At 40.5% G+C, this 16283-nt stretch overlaps 1 protein-coding gene across 1 annotated transcript in view; it reads left to right on the forward strand.

Annotated features, from left to right (window-relative positions):
* klhl29 (kelch like family member 29) overlaps nt 1-16283 on the forward strand; it is a 247787-nt gene that overhangs the window by 215604 nt on the left and 15900 nt on the right. The window contains exon 13 of the mRNA XM_079255749.1: nt 13680-13873. Coding sequence (XP_079111875.1) covers nt 13680-13873 — 194 coding nt within the window. The remainder of the gene's footprint in view (nt 1-13679; nt 13874-16283) is intronic.

Consider the following 16283-nt stretch of genomic DNA (forward strand, 5'->3'; position numbering starts at 1 on the left):
AGGGGGAGAGTGAAGAGAGGAAAAAAAAAAGGAGAGACAATACATGGAAAGCAACAGCAACAATGGAGACAGAAAAACCAAAGAACCAGCTTCTACACCTGTGAAGAAACAGCATTCTACAGCCTCTGTAAGAAAGCGAAGCAGGCAATCATGGGGACTGCCTACTGGAAGACACACCGAGAAAGCAACAAGTATATGAAAACATAACTGCAGCATTTATTAAGTCATTCATTTTCTAAACCACGTAGGCCAGTTCAGGGTCGCGGGCGTAACTCTAGCGATTTCAGCTTAAATGTTTAAAGAGCAGCGCAAGAGATGGGGAGTTCCTGCCACCCCGCTGCAATCTCTGCAGCAGCTGCACAGTCTAGTTTAAGAGATGACAAATCTGCACCCTCATCAATGCTTTTTGTGTTCCTGTATACACAAGTCAGCACGTTGACACTTAAAGCCTGAGTTTGTTGATTCTATAATGAAAAGAAAGGCAAAACTTCGCGCTGTCAGCTGTGTCTCCCCCTCACTTCACACACCCCCCACCACATCCAGTGATGCCCTACTTGGCTGCTATCAACGCGGAGGCTTGCTTTGGTAATGAAGTGAGGTCTCAGCCTTCCGTCTCCCATCTCATTTTGAAGAGTGAAGGAGCAGTAATTGGTGTACGACCTACAACACCAGCAGCACTCATGTCCCCTGTCCTACGTGACATTCCCATCCAATTAAACCTGCGCCTGCACACACACACACACACACACACACATTTATAGACACTGAAAAAGCGCACACACCTACAATTATCATAGCTGCCTAACTTCTCTTCCTGATAGTCTTTCAAGGTGCCTTTTTAAGTTTACATGAGTGTCGCATAGCATATCTAGTGTTTATCTGCACGCAGAATATGTCCGTCTGTGTGGCCAGATTGTGCGCAGAGGCATTGGGGAAGGAGAATTGTACACTGAATGAGTTCATTTTCAGGGATTATGGGTAAATCTGCGAGGCCAGTGGATGGATTGCTCTCTGTCTCTTAAGGATAAGCTGAAGGTGACACTGAGGTGGCGGCTCTTTGTCCATCTGTGTTTGTATGTGCTCCTATAGTCTGGTTCATGTATGCGTGTGCATCTAAGCATGGTGTGTACAAGTATGCCCGTTATTAGCCTGAAATGTGCTGTAATCCATCAGAGTTAATGAGATGTGTGCGTGTTCTCCAACAGCGATGGCAGCCGAGTGTTTTGTGCATGTCTTTTGACTGACCTTGACTTCAGTCTGTCGGAGAGGCGCGCTCCCAGGCCATCCATACGGAGAGCAAGGCTCCGTCAGATCCCCAGATGTCATCACATTCAGTCAGTAAGATGTGTGTACCATGGGCAAATATCAAGCATAACTGTGCTGCCCTTGAGGAGAATTAGGGCAATCTGGGAGTTGATGAGTGAGAAAGTGTTTCAAAGGTCAAACCAGTGGATTTCTGAGTATTTTGCTTGCTTCTGACTGTTCGTGTGGATACTTGTGGTCTTGTGTATTGCTTTAATATTTCCTACTAAGAAGTATTTAATTAAATGAAATGAACAAACATTAAACCGCTTGCAATTTGCAGTCATTGTAGTAGCAGAAATATGCAATCAGAGACACACACAGCAACTCAGTGCAATAAACTTTTGTAAAGTAATAATGAAGACTGTATCCACACACAGCTTAGTCTCATATCAAAACAAACGTTCATCCACATGCATGTGTCATAATACACGTGTAATACTGTGCAGCAGGCACGTTGCTGAAGGCTGCAGCAGTCCATGAATATTCAAACATATTATTCCTTATGTCTGTTCATTTTTAACCCTTAACCATGTGTTTTAAACCCCATTGTCTAACAAATTACCAGAGCAAAACAGCAAAAAGGACAGTCAGAAAACTGTTTGTCATCTTCCACCCCTCCCAGTTGCAGATAACCACATCAGCTGTGTGCATTTATACAGTTTTATGTAGAAAGATGTACCTGGTGACCTTCATCATGCAGCAATACATCAGTTAAATGTCAATACATTGTGAGAGAATTGGTGGATATCAAACATATGTCCCATGCATTAGCCATGTGTCTATACAGCCTGAGGGGATTTAATGGAGAAAATATTGTTGATATATAGTTTTTTTTTTTTTAAATTCTTTGCTGTGAAAGTGCTACTTTAGCAGTGAGGCTCTACAGAATGTAAATAGTTGATGTTCTAAAATAGATTGGCAGCAATATGAGCTCAATAAATGTCTAGTTATTTTAATTATATTTTTTATATATGTTTACAAATGGATGTGAATATAACTTTTTCAGTGTCGTGTATTTGTGTAGCGCCTAAACCCAAGAAACAAAGCTAACATCAAATAGAAAAGAAGGCAAAAAATGAATCCTCTTGGACTGGCTGAATACAGATCTGCTGAAGTAGAGACTTGAGTCATTCCAGTACCACCAGATTGATATGTTTCCAACAATATCCACCTCTGTACAAACAATTGTACAAAACAAAATGCAGAAATGATGTAGATATATATACCTGACCAGCTGGCACACACTTGCATGCAGATTTTCTTGTGTTTTCTAAATGCACATCATGCATCAAATCACAAAAAAGAACGGGCAACACCTGGTTGCCAGGTATTGTTGCATCATTTGCATCATGCACCACTGTTTTCCAAAGTCAAAAACAATGACTGAACTTGGCATTAGTATTAGTAATTGCAATTACTCGAGGCTATGAGGATTCATTACGATAGCATATGGCGCCGGCATCTGTTGCTTAGACTTCTCTCCTCGTCATACTTGTTTTCATCATGAACACAGCTCGTCATGTTAAGGAAGAGTCAGGAAACACTCACAGCAACACAAGTCACTATGCTAAAGATTATGTTATAGAGCAGCAAGATAAAGCAGGTTTATTTTTTAGCAAGTGATGTTTTGGGGTTTTTTTTCTCTGACTCAAATGTGGCAATTATCCTCGAAATATAAAAACTTGTGCTTCAAAAGTTTTTATTTCCCACCTGGCAATTCTGAGTAATACTCCTACACCATGCTAATGTAGTCTTTGTCTATCCTTAAAGCTAAAAGTGTGTGTATGCCATTTTTATGCACCTGTTAGTACAGTACATTCCTACTGAGGCTGTGTATCTGCACATGTCACCATAATATCTGCATTATAAGAATATTAAAATAGTCTTTACAAGTGCTTAACAGCTCACCAAAATGCTTTCTAAAATATCTTCATCCATTTGTGTTCATTACAATAACAGAAGCTCAACACCATATGAGAAATGACCATAGCATAGGCCGACATCTCCCATTCATTTTAAAACGCATAAAAATTACTTTATGAAGTATTTTACTAAAGTAGTATTATGGATTTAAGAGAATAGCTAAATAACTACATTCTTAATAGATAAAAATATAAACACACCCTGCTAAAGAGTTATTTTTGCTAGCTGGTGTCGCTTTGTTAGCTTGTATGGCTAGCATGGCTGCTAAACATAAATAACTTCGTTTTTCTTGTTTTTTTTTTGGGGGGGGGGGGGGTATTTTCTACAACTAAGTGAATTACCAGAACTTTAATTTGATATTGTGGTTTTACTTTCAATATGGTAAGAGTACAATCTGAAGTTATTGTATCTATAGAAAGTACTAGCAAAGCTGGCGCATTATTGCAACCTAATATATAAACAGAGAATTTCCTGCTCTTTTTTTGCGGTTAACATTATCAGAATAAAAACATTATAAATGGGCAAAACAGTTTCATATATTTGAATGACTGCTTTTACGGTCCCACTGATGCTTTAGGCATGGCAGCAAAATTATGTAGTCTCTATAGGCTACCAAACAAAGCTGAGCTGTCTCTCCACCAGGTAGGGTTCAATGAATTTCACCATCAAACATTGATTAGTAACTCGAGAAGAAAGCTAACACAGGTACAGCTGTCATACGCAGAGAAAATCAACGTGGGAAACAGAGGTGAATGCAAACGAGTTCAAATTAGTCGTCACAAAGCTGCTGGTTTTGTTTTCCTCTGACAATTTGCACGGAGCTGTCTGTTGTAGAATGGAGTCTGGCAAATGGTGGATTAGGAAAGGTTACTTTTACAGAACATGAGAGCTTCTGAACTATTTCATAAACAGTCAAATTACCTGTTAAATGTCATAAACAGAGATTTAGCAATTAGTGCAAGTAGCAGTGATGTGATAGCAACTGTAAACAAAACAAAGCGTCTACATGTGATGCAAGTAAAATGTATGAAAAAGTGACTAAGCTGAGGAACAAGATGCTGCGGCGGTGTGGGGAGTCTTGCGGCATGTGTGATTGTTGGTGCCCAACCGTCAGCGAGGTGATATAGGAGGTGTGGGCACAGGCCTCACAGTTTCTGTGATGTGCTCTGACACACAGATGGCAGCTGACACAACATAGCGAGACTCTCACTCAGTCCTCACACGCCCACTCTCACTCCTCCTCGCCAAAATGGATGTTCTGGCTCGTGTTCATTGTTATACGCCTCAGTCTGATTTAAAATCGGATCGAAAGATGAATATAAATAAATAAATGACTAAATAAAAATCACTGCCTAGTTTTGCTAGTTTTACTTTTTTATCCCCTCTTCTTTTACATTTCATCCTATTTCACCCATTTCCTTTCTTGTCACTGTGATCTTGGCTCGGTGTGGGTAGCACTGGCTCAGACACTAGCAAATAGGAAAAGAAGAGGCAAGTCACAGATGAATGAGTCCAGATTAACATCCACGGAAAACACCCCAGCATTCACAGTACAAACACTTTCTGTGAGCGTAAGCCAGTTTTCGATGAAAGCTTAGCAGTTTTTTTTCTTTCTAACCTGGACCTAATGGAGTAGTTCCTACATTGTTCTTAGGATTTCCCCCTACCTATCTACTAATGAACATTCTTGGCAAATATGAAAAAAATGTTAATGCAAGCAAATGATGCCTGTATCTGTGTGGAAATTGTTTTGAACGCCCTCCAGGCTGGAGCTGATTCACAAAGTAGCCCTGCTTTCCTCCAGCCAAATCACAAGCTCTCAGTTCATTACTTCTGACAGGACACAGAGGGCTATGAGGGATTGATGCACTCACATACCAACGCTGCTCCTCTCTTCTGGTGCCTGTTCCAGTGGCATTATAGAAACCAAATTAACTACCGCCAAACATGGCACTGCATATGGATGACTTTGTGTCGAGGTCTTCGAGTTTAATGACGCCCGCTTTGAGCTAAATGCTAATATCAGCACGCAATAAGGCTCACAATAAGAATGTTGACGCCTTTAAAATGATTTGTATGTGCTTGTAACCAAAAGGTAGACGCTGGAGTTGCTGTCGCTGAAGTCATTGCATTGAGCAAATTGTAATTCTGTCTTGATTACTGCATCTTCAGCAGTCCATTCTTGCGAACTCTTCATACCGTTTTGCAAACTTTTTTTCCCTTTCAGTTTGAAATGTGAATGGGGAATCTGAGGTTGTGCACAGACGGCAGGAGGAGAAAACACGATAGACTAAGGAGATGGCGTTGGTGCGAGTGAGTGGTGTAGCGGGAGCGTTGCAGGAATTAATATGAGTTTCCAACTTAAGGGCAAGAGTTGCTTCTCAATAGAATCTAGAGCTTCAGCACCTCTCATTCATTCATTTATTTATCTCCCTCTAAAGATTTGCTGCATTCCAGTGCGCGCGTTCAGTTTTTAAAGGTTACGCTTCTGTGGGACCTGTGCGGGGTAACGGTTTAAATGGATAAAGGTTTGTCAGGCGCTTTTTTTTTTTTCCGTTTGTGCAGTCGGGGTTTCGGTGTCATTCCAGTGTGCTTGTAAGTGCACGATGATGCACTTTTCTGCCTCTTAATGGATCTTTTTGTCACTGTGGAGGCATGTGGTTTTGTTATTTGAGAGATCTTCTTTCCTCCTCCTTCTCTCTTCCTCACTTTATAAATACTACAGAGTGTATCCCAGGAGAAATGATGCATGTCACTATCTCGGTGACTGGCAGTTTATCGCACATGCAGGAAAGGGAAAAAAGGGAAAATATGAGGGGGGGGGCTGCTCTTCCAGTTAACTGTAGTGTTGCCTCTCATGCTTCCTTTACGATCATACTGCATCTCACTTGTGTGTTTTGGAGGCAGCTGGTTTTATGGACTGTGCGGTCAGAGATGGAGGGTGTGTGGTCAGCAACAACCTGCCAAAGTTATTACCTGCTTTATGAGACAAATTGTTTAAGTCATTCAAATCGCTGCGGCATCATGTAACCATTGATGGATGCCGGGCTTCAATTACTGTATATCATATTTACTGGCTGCTGCTTTATTCTGCTTTTCTGTGGCACGTCGCCGGTGCTCCACAATCAGAAGAAAATACACACACACACACACACACACACACACACACACAAATGCAGTTTTTAGATGTCTGTCACCTAGCAAATCTAAAAGCAGCCTTGCATAACGGCTGACACTATACTGCTTCCATTAATTCTTATGATCTGTGACTCAGATGTGTGTTTCCTAGTTAAAGTTACAAAGTGAGGGCCCGAGGGCCAATTTCTGCTTATATGCCAGATTTTCCCTGCCTGCCTGCGTCATCAGCGAGTGACATATCTGTAGCCGTTGAAGCCCGCACCCACACACACGTTCCAGGGTTTTGAAGATGACAGGAATGGATACAAGAACCTCATTACCTTAATCTTTCAGCTTTCCTCAATAAAAAGCAGGAAAATAGTTTTGAAGGGGGGGAAAAATTGTACTGAAAAAAACAGCAACAACAATAAAGCTTTTAATCCAGAAGTTGATAATGGATTGTTTCCTTAATTTCTTTAGTTGGATGAAAAACATCAGGCCACAGTCGGTGTTTAGGTGATTTCAATAACCAGGACCAGCTGTTATAGATATAGAGTATTAATCTGTGGTGGGGAGCCATCAGTGTTATGGTTCTGTATTAACATGAGCATTTCACATTGTAGTTTTTTCTTTTTTTTATGTGGCCTCTACTAGTACAAATACTGACAAAAACATCTCGTGTTTATTAATCTACCACTTAAAATAGTCCCCAATAAATCCTTTCGTTCAGTGTTTTCTAATCCTGGTCCTTGGGACCCACAGGCTTGGGTGATTTACATGCGTCCCTGCTCTAGCACACCTGATGCAGATGGATGGGTCTTTCGCAGGAGCCTGTTAATGACCCATTAATTAGAGGCAGGAGTGTTCAAGGGGAACATAAAAAACATGAACACAGCAGAAGTTCCCGAGTGGGACCAGCACTGGCACAGGTCCAGTCTATTATCTTTTCATGGCGACTTTACCTAAAAACCACAGTATCCAACTGTGTTCCTAACCTGCTCAGTCTTCTTTAAAATTAATGTTTTTGGTGACTTGTTTTTGCTAAAAATCACTTCCTCTTTAAGATTCCCTTTTTCCCTCATAGTTTTTTTTGTGAAATTAGAAAAGAAATGAACAAAAGATCATTAATAGTAGCTGAATACAGAGTAAAATAGTATGGTTACATATTCTTAAAGTCCTCTTTATTAGGCCACTTCATTTGCTAGTTGTGTAGTAGTAAAGATCCTTTATTGGACTGAGATCTTACACATGTGGAGTACAGGGAAGTAATGGTCATGTTCAAGAAGTTTGAGATGATTAGATGCTACATGGGGGGTCGCCATCCGAAGGTGGTACACTGTGATGTACGTGTTCTGCAGCATGTCAGATGGGCTGTGGTGTTGAACAATGCTCAGCTGTTCTAATGGTCCCAATGTCCCCCACACCAACACACCACCAGCAGCCTTTTGGTACAAGGCAGGAGATCTGCTTTTATCCATATTGGCTAAAATTATGATGATTTGTTTAATAAAAATGATAATAAAAATGTTCATGTTCTTTCTATTTTTCGCAGCAAATCCCATCATGCATATGTGCAATTCAGACAACCAATCACTGGGTTTTTTTTTAAGTTTGCTTTTTGTTTTTCCCAGACTACCTGACCTTAATACTCTTAATATATGTTGTTAGACATATAGTAGTATGTTTTTTTTGTTTGTTTGTTTGTTTTTAAAAATTTATTTTAAACTAAAAAAACAAACTTTAAAACAGAACAAATAGCCATTACAACAAACAAAACAAGCTTATTAAGTTTGAAAAGGGTCTTTGAAGAAGTTGAACACTTATCTGGTCCAAAACCCCCTCATAAATAATACCCTGACATTATACAGGATCTCTGAAGAGTAATGGACATTATGTTACGTTACAATAAAATTTAAACAATAAATAGTGGTAATACACACAATAATTTATAATATACTTTATATAATATATGTATAATATACAATATACATTATAAATCATAATATACAATATGCATTACTTTCAATCCATATTTGCCTCATAACTTTTAATTATCTCATCTTTTATCGTTTAAATTTTCTGACATGTTTTTATTTCTTCACTGCAGCTGTTCCAGAGTTGAACTCTTCTTGAAGAAATACAATGGAATTTGGCATTTGTCCTCACAGCAGGTTTTTTAAACATGTATGATCCTCTCAGGCCACATATACTTTCTCTTAACTGAAAAAGCTTTTGGATGCTGTTGGGTTGTTGATCATTTTTAACTTTGAGCATGATTGGAAGTATCTTGAATTTTAATAGGTCCTTAAATTTGATTATCTTCAATTTGATGAACAGAGAATTAGTTAGTTCTGTGTAAACAGAATTTGTTGTTATTCTTACTGCTTTCTTTCAAAGATATGTTGTATCTCTATAACAAAGAATTTCCAAACAAAAAAAAATAGAAGTGAAGAACAGTGTCAAAATGGGATTTCTGTGAAAGTGGGACAGAAAAAAAACCCAGTTAAAGACCTGATACATGATCCGAGGGATGCACCTGGCACTTAAGTTGATCCCTCTACCTTTTGCCAAACCCTCATCAGAAAGGCTCTCCATGGGAGGGTGGCTGTCAAGAAGCCATTTTAAAGGAAGGTAAGTGGGCAGAAAAAGCTGATTTACGCCAAATAATCCAAGCCTGAACAACTGGCATAACTGGAGATATGAAACAAATGAAGGACTGGACTTTGGGAAGATTAATCCTCCCCCACCCCCCACCCCCTGCAGAGACACATTCTCCATACACTTTTAGCAGTGTAGGATCCAACTTTATTTTAATTGGAAATTAAGGACTTAAAATCCATGTGATATTGCTCGTATCAATTATTTTAAAAGTTTTAAAATTTAGATTTCTGTTTAAATAGATAAAAATGATTGAAATGACCATATAAATTTAAACTGAGAAGGTTTTCCCTTTTACATATATTCAATATTAGGTCTTCTGTTATGAAAATATTTGCAACAAAAATTTTCAGTAAGCTATTGCGGGTTTAAGAAAAAAAAATTAAACTGAAATAGTTCGTTGTAATTTAGATAACCTGTTCAGTTAATCGTGATATTGATTTAAGGTCAGAATGAACATCCTTATATTATAATATTAAGATTTATAGAAGACATTTTCACTGTCCTGCAAATGGATGCTGAATCTTAGAAAATGGCTTTAAGGCACAAATGATCTGAAGTCTACGTCCCTCAAATGTGCTCTGCCAGTCGGACAGTTTACCATTTATTCAGCACCTGCTATTTAGTCTTTATAGTCCCCTCTCGGTTTGCTGACAGATATATGGAGGATGGATCTAATTCTTTATGGGCATTACCCCAAACAGGTAGGCAGGTGCAGAACTGGCAACTCTTCCTGTCATCAACATAAATAGACATGACAGGTGAGACTGCATCTTTACCAAAGCAACTGTCCAATTTCACCCGTTACCAAGCATCATGGCTCTCATCCGGACTGGTCATGGGAGTTGAAGAGATCAGCAGCGTTGGCTGGCATCGCCGTAGCAACACAGACCGACTCCGTGGGTTTCCTTCCACCTGGTTCATTCCAAATTATAATTGTAAAACTGTCATGTCGTTTGCAGCACGTGCCACAAGCATTAACAGGGTTTTAAACCAGATTACACATTCAGGGAAGATTTTGTCGAGAGCCTGGCGTCTTCCTTTTCAGTTGCAATCTCTTCCCACTACTCCTATCAGTCTGTCTTTGTGTCTCTCACCCAGAGTAAAAACACCCAATCCTACATTGTTTGCTCTGTTGTAATCCCGCAGCTGCATTTTAGAGATGATTGTCCCTGCGTGATGAAACGAGCCCCGTCAGGAGCTTCAGACGATTACATGGCTTCATGCAGTGATCAGTCTTTGTGTACAAACATTTCCAAAAAAGAAGTAATCGATGCAGCGCAACATGTTGATGGATAAACTCCTACAGTGTCTGTGACAAAAAAAAAAAAAAAAAAAAAAAAAAAAAAAAAAAAGCTCTACCTTCAGAGCATAGATACAGTCTTTGTTTTTGTAATCAATGCCATGGCCTTTTTTTTCCCGTCTTTCTCCGACTCCTCTGTCTCCTCTGCCGAGGAGATATAATCGAAACATATACACCCACTTCGAGTCTTTTTTAGTGTCAGCCCTAATGTCACGGTTTGCATTGAATGCTTGATGGTGAATCACCCGTGTAATGAATTCAATCAAATTGGCGACCTCAAAGACAGTCGGAGATACTCGGTTTCATCTGACCCGCATGTGTCTTCATCAGAACTCCTGACCCTTTTGACTGGATGAAAGCAGCGCTGTGTTTACATTAATGGCCTTTTAAGGCCCATTTTCCGTGTTATGCTTCTTATTTAAAGATTCTCACAGAATGCCATTGGTTATCTGACTGCTTTGAAGCGTCCAAGAGAACGATGCGCACATCAGTCAGAGGAATCATGGTCTAATCCCTATTTCTTTTCAGTGGACTCTTTAAGTCTAGCAGGGAGATAATGTTTCGTTTCTGTGGATGTTGTTTGTTCTTTATTTATTGTATCTTTGTTAGGCTTAGTACTTTCAAGTGTTATTTTCCATGACAAAAAATCCCTCCTGTGGCTTAAAATGGCATGAACATGTCTGCATATCTTCTGGGGGAATCCAACTCAAACCTGAGTGCATCTACAGCCACTCAGTGTGCTGCAACAGACAGCCAAAAGTGTGTTGCTTGTTTTAAAAGGCGTAACAGTTTATTGATCGACAGAAATAGATTGATTTCAGCGATCAACAAGATCAAGAAGGCAGCGTCTCAGGCAGGACAAGCCCAGACTTTCCTTTCTCTGCCACTTCCTCCAGCTCACCGAGGGGAATCCTCAGGCGTTCCCAGTTCACTCCAGAGAGAGAGATAGTCCCTCCTGTGTGTGTCCTGGGTCTTCCCTGGAGCCTCTTTCTAGTGGGACATGCCTGGAACATCCCACCAGGGAGGCATCCTAACCAGATGGAACCTTATCTGGCCAGCAGAGCAGTGGCTCTCCACTAAGAGGCCCCTCTCGGATGACCTAGCTTCTCACCCTATCTCTAAGAAAGAGCCCAGAGTTATTTGGGCCTCTTGTATCCACTATCTTGTTCTTTCAGTCACTCCCCACAGCTGAGGGACTAGGCGAGGGGCAGGAACATCGATCGGCCAGTAAATCGAGAGCCTTGCCTTTCGACTCAGCTCTTTTTCACCACAAGTGACTGATGCGGAGACTGCATCACTGCAGATGTAGCGCCGCTCCACCCTCTGAACCTTCTTCCCTTACTTGTCAACAAGAACATGCAAAACTGAACTGCCCTATAATGTCATAATGTGATCAAACTTAAGACTTATTCCCTTGCAAATGTTAGATAAAACTTGTTTCCGATGCTAAAGCTCTGTCAAGCCGCCTCCTCCACAAGTTGGTTTGATTTGTTGCGATCAAATTTCTGGCGGTTTGAGACCAGTACGGACCTTCAAAGGTTGAGACGCTCCGCCTGGCTCTGCTAACATGTCGAGATAACTTGCCTTAACCCATTTATTTATTGAAAATAAACGCTTTAATAGTGTTTTCTTTGCAAATTCCCATGGGAGAACATGTTTACCAGCTGGGTGTCGTCTTGGTCGCTGTAAGAATGAAGAAACCCTGTAAAGCTGTGGGCTATGTGAAGATTTCAGAGCAGAATGGATTTTTCTTATTCTGCATCCATTGCAGCAGCCTTGTTGGACTTTAGTCTCTTCTGTTATCAGCATCACTCAGTAGCATCTGACCCTGAAATTTAGCAACCTCCAACCGATGCGGTCCGAGGGGTAATTACATCTGCCAGAGACGGAAACACATGTTAGTGTCTCTATCTCTGCCATGCCCACTTACTCCATCTGATATTGGTTTATGTGTGTGTCCATGTTTAAATAGTGCTAATTGGCACTCCTTAGCGCGTCGAGTCCACCTCTCTTAAAGCATCGTCCGTGTCAACACCTCCTCAGACTGACAGGCGATTTAAACCATCCTCTCTGCAGCGGTTGCCAAGGACATTATCCGACCCCCGAAGAGAATATTCCCAAAGGCTAATTCACACCGTCTCCTACTGCACTTTATCTAACAGCCTTTTCACTGGAAGGTGGATGCAAGTATTGCTCCCAGGTGTCATTTAAATTCTGCCACACTTTAAAATGCCTCAGAGGCAGTGGCAATAAATTCTCTGGAAAAATAGCGCCGCGTCGTACGAGTGCATAAAAGATAAAGTGAAAGACACCTGTGCACTAATGAAGGCTGTTGATCCCAGTGGAGAAAAACTGATTAAAACTCCCGCTTTTATGTGAGAGTCTACTTTTAAAAGCATCCCTCAAGTGTTTTTAAGTGTGAGGTTCGTTGTCCGCTAGAAGCTTGCTGCATATTTTTATACAAAGGTGTTTTGGTTGCACAACAAAGACGGAACCTTGATTAAAGGGGCTTGCTTTAGTCTGAATGGATGTGCGTTTTTAATCACAGATCCTGGACCAGTTTGCTACTCTTTAATGAGGGCTTCTCCAGCTGGAGAGCCGACGGTGAGGCTGCTTTGATCAGCGGCCCATGGACACAGGATTACACCGCTAACACACTGCGCTAATGGAACTGAAAGTCAAGCAGCACTTACACAAACGCATCTGAACACATGTTTGTGTAGCTGGCGAACCAAACACAAATGCAGATGGATGAAATATACAAAAAAAAAAAACACACAAGCTATCATCTCTGACAAGTACACAGCCCAGCAAGTCGGCGTCTCGTATTTCCACCCAGACCCTTTCTTTTCGCCAAGCGTGTTTGAGACTGTTTCAACTTTGGGGTTGGGATTAAAGTTTATGCTTTGGCGGGCCAAGTGAGAAAGGTCCAAAGCTTAGCACTGACACAGAGCTGAATTCTTCAGACTAATAGCTTGTAGCTAGCGACATATGTTGTTTTGTGTAATTGCTTTAATTGCTGTCATTGTACGTAATGGTTGGGCTTTTTCATCTTCCCTGGTGGTGCAAGCATTCTGCTAATTATATCTGTCAGCGTTGCAGCCAAAATGAGTGTTTCATAGTAAATCCAGAGCTGTGGGAACTTTAAAATCATAGTGTTTTTGTAAACTATCGATGTGAACGTCTTCTATTATTACAGAGTTGTTTTATTAAAAGTGGGATTAGGTCTCAACTTATCAGCTGCATCTGATCCTTGACCTGTTTGCTTTTCCCAGCTTCCTTTTCTTCCCTTTTTTAACGTCAGACAATTATAAGAGATGAAAATTGCACTTATAGTTAGAAATGTAAACAGTAAATGATTGTTTCTTTGCAGATATGACACGATCACCAACACATGGGAGACGGTTTCTCCTCTTCCGAAGCCGGTGCATTCTGCAGCCGCCACGGTGTGTGGAGGCAAAATCTACGTGTTTGGAGGCGTGAACGAGGCCGGACGCTCGGCAGGCGTCCTCCAGTCCTATGTGCCACAGAACAACACCTGGAGTTTCATTGAGTCACCCATGATAGGTAAGTTTGTTGGCAGCACTCCCAAATCTTGATTTTCATCAAATTTTATCCATGTTGTATGAAATTCGATCAATTCTATTGTTTGTTTTTTTTTAAGTGGATAAGGTGAAAATGGTGCAAAGAGCTGCAAAGTCATTGCAAGTCACATATGGGGCAAGTTAAGTGCAGAAAATTTGGCTAGAACCTTTACCACAAGTGCCGTTCACAGTGGGAGATTTCTGCTTGAGATGAACAGTCGCATCGAGTGAAACAAGACATAGATTGGGAGTGGGGGGGGGGCTATCTAGCATGAACAGCGGGCAGAATGTATGGAAAAAAAGTATGGAATGGGTATTGCTGCATTTTTCTCGTCAAAAATAGCAGAGATTATTTAATGAGAACGTGGATCTGGACATCCACAGAAGCAAAAAGGAAGTAGAACGCAATATAGACAGAAAAATGAATGAGAGCATTTCTTGACCAACGTAGCTCCATAGGTAGGAGACTACGTTGACACATTTTTATCATGTTTTTTGTCACAGTATATTTATATGTAGGAGGGAACTACCTTTGTTGGTGTGGGCATAGCCTGAGGTAGCTGCTGTTATCAGCTTCTCACTCAGTAAATGTTCCAGAAAATTTGCTGCCGTGTTCGCATATTTTGCCTATCTTGTGAGCATTTTGTTAGGGCGCAAGGTGGAAAATCTCAGCACCTCTGAACGCTTGCTGTCTTCCTGGAGACCTTCCAAACACCTCAAACATTTGGCCTTTGAGGTGTTGCAGAGTGCAAAGAAAAATGTCAAGTCATTAAAGCAGGTGTGGATCTGACTGCTTATGATTATGATTCATTAAAAAAAAAAAAAGTTGCCCCTTCTGCTGGGCTGGTTTGCTTTCACACTGCAGTTTACTGAAGCAGACCAAACCGCCTGAACAACATCACGCAGTTACAACAAATGGTTGCTAGGTGCGATATTTCCTGAAACAACTATTAATTAAGAAAAATGAAGAAGAAAATCTGGTTCATTGATTGGCCCAGGTTGATAAAAGCTCCTTCACCACAATTGAATAGCATAGACTGTATAAGAAAGGTGGACTGAGCCTTTGGCGGTAAAAAGTGAAGCGTATAAAACTGCAGTTCCCCCTTCATCCACTAGGGGCTGCAAAACAGAGTAAATCCCCATGGACTCCCATGTTAAAAAGACCAGCTTCACAGCAGAAATAAACATGTTTACAGCCTGGTTAAAAAATACATTTTAGGTTTCATAGGTCAATGCATTTTGCATCATGTCTCTTCTTTGGTTCATAGTATCTGTGGAAGCAGGTCAGGGTTTCCTTAAAGCAAACCAAAATAAAAATCATTAAAATAAAATAAAAATGATCATTAATTCTGTCATATGCAGCACTGGCTGCTTTGAATTATCTGTGCATCAAATGATGAAGAACACAGATTTCACTCAGGGATTTTCAAGGTAGATGTGAGTTTAAATGAAACAGACAGACATCTTTGATACAGTTTGAGTTTGATATTCTGAGCGCGCGCACTGGAGGAGAAAACGCCAGGAAATGTTTTATAGTTCAGCGATTAATGTAAAAAAATAAAAAGAATTAAGTTTAATTCAGAATCTTTGAAAGTCTACAGGAACAAACTTTAATCAGTGTCTGTTTTAAGCCATGAAAGCATTCCCCTCTGACACATCCATCATAAAGATGAAGATCAGCAGAAGTTAAACAGCACAGTCAGTCTTTTACTTTATAGTCGGAGTCAAGAAGGGGCTTGCTCTCTTTATCAATGTCTTTTGTATTATTTTGTTCATTTTATAAGCAAACTGATGGGCCAGTATTGGTGGATTTTACATGATCACTTATCACAGACAGCGCCTTGCTGCAGAGCAGGTCAGGGTTCCAGTATGATACAATATGATAAGAAGTAAACCAGCTTCATGATATTAATAGGAAAAAAACTAAACCTAAAGGCATCTTGCTATGTCACTAATCCTGTTTTGCAGTTCTTGAGGCCTTCTGCTCTGCATGTTTTAGATGTTTACCTGCTTCAATACACCCATCTGAAATCAATGATTCATGAACAGGTTAACAAAACTTTGGGGCCTGTTTGATAAATGTTGAATACAGTTAACCAGTATAAGAGAAGACGGTGGGGCTGGGTGTGAGTGTGCCTTGTCAGAGCATCCTGGTTTCATGAACGCCAAGTCCTCCTGAGGAAGAGGGACTAAAGTCTTGCACACATTACAGGATTATTCAAACCTTCCCAGACTTACAGACTACACACTTGATTATAACAAAAGACAGATCTCTTCTAATCTTATAGTGTGTGGTGTTGTGGTTATGGTTGTCCATGTCCATGTGTCCTTCTACAGTGAGGTCTTTGATGGCTAAAGAAGAAAATGCAGGTGTGACGTGTGTGAGTTGCTTT

This window comes from Telmatherina bonti (assembly GCF_933228915.1).
Source record: "Telmatherina bonti genome assembly, chromosome: 16".
Lineage (NCBI taxonomy): Eukaryota > Metazoa > Chordata > Actinopteri > Atheriniformes > Telmatherinidae > Telmatherina > Telmatherina bonti.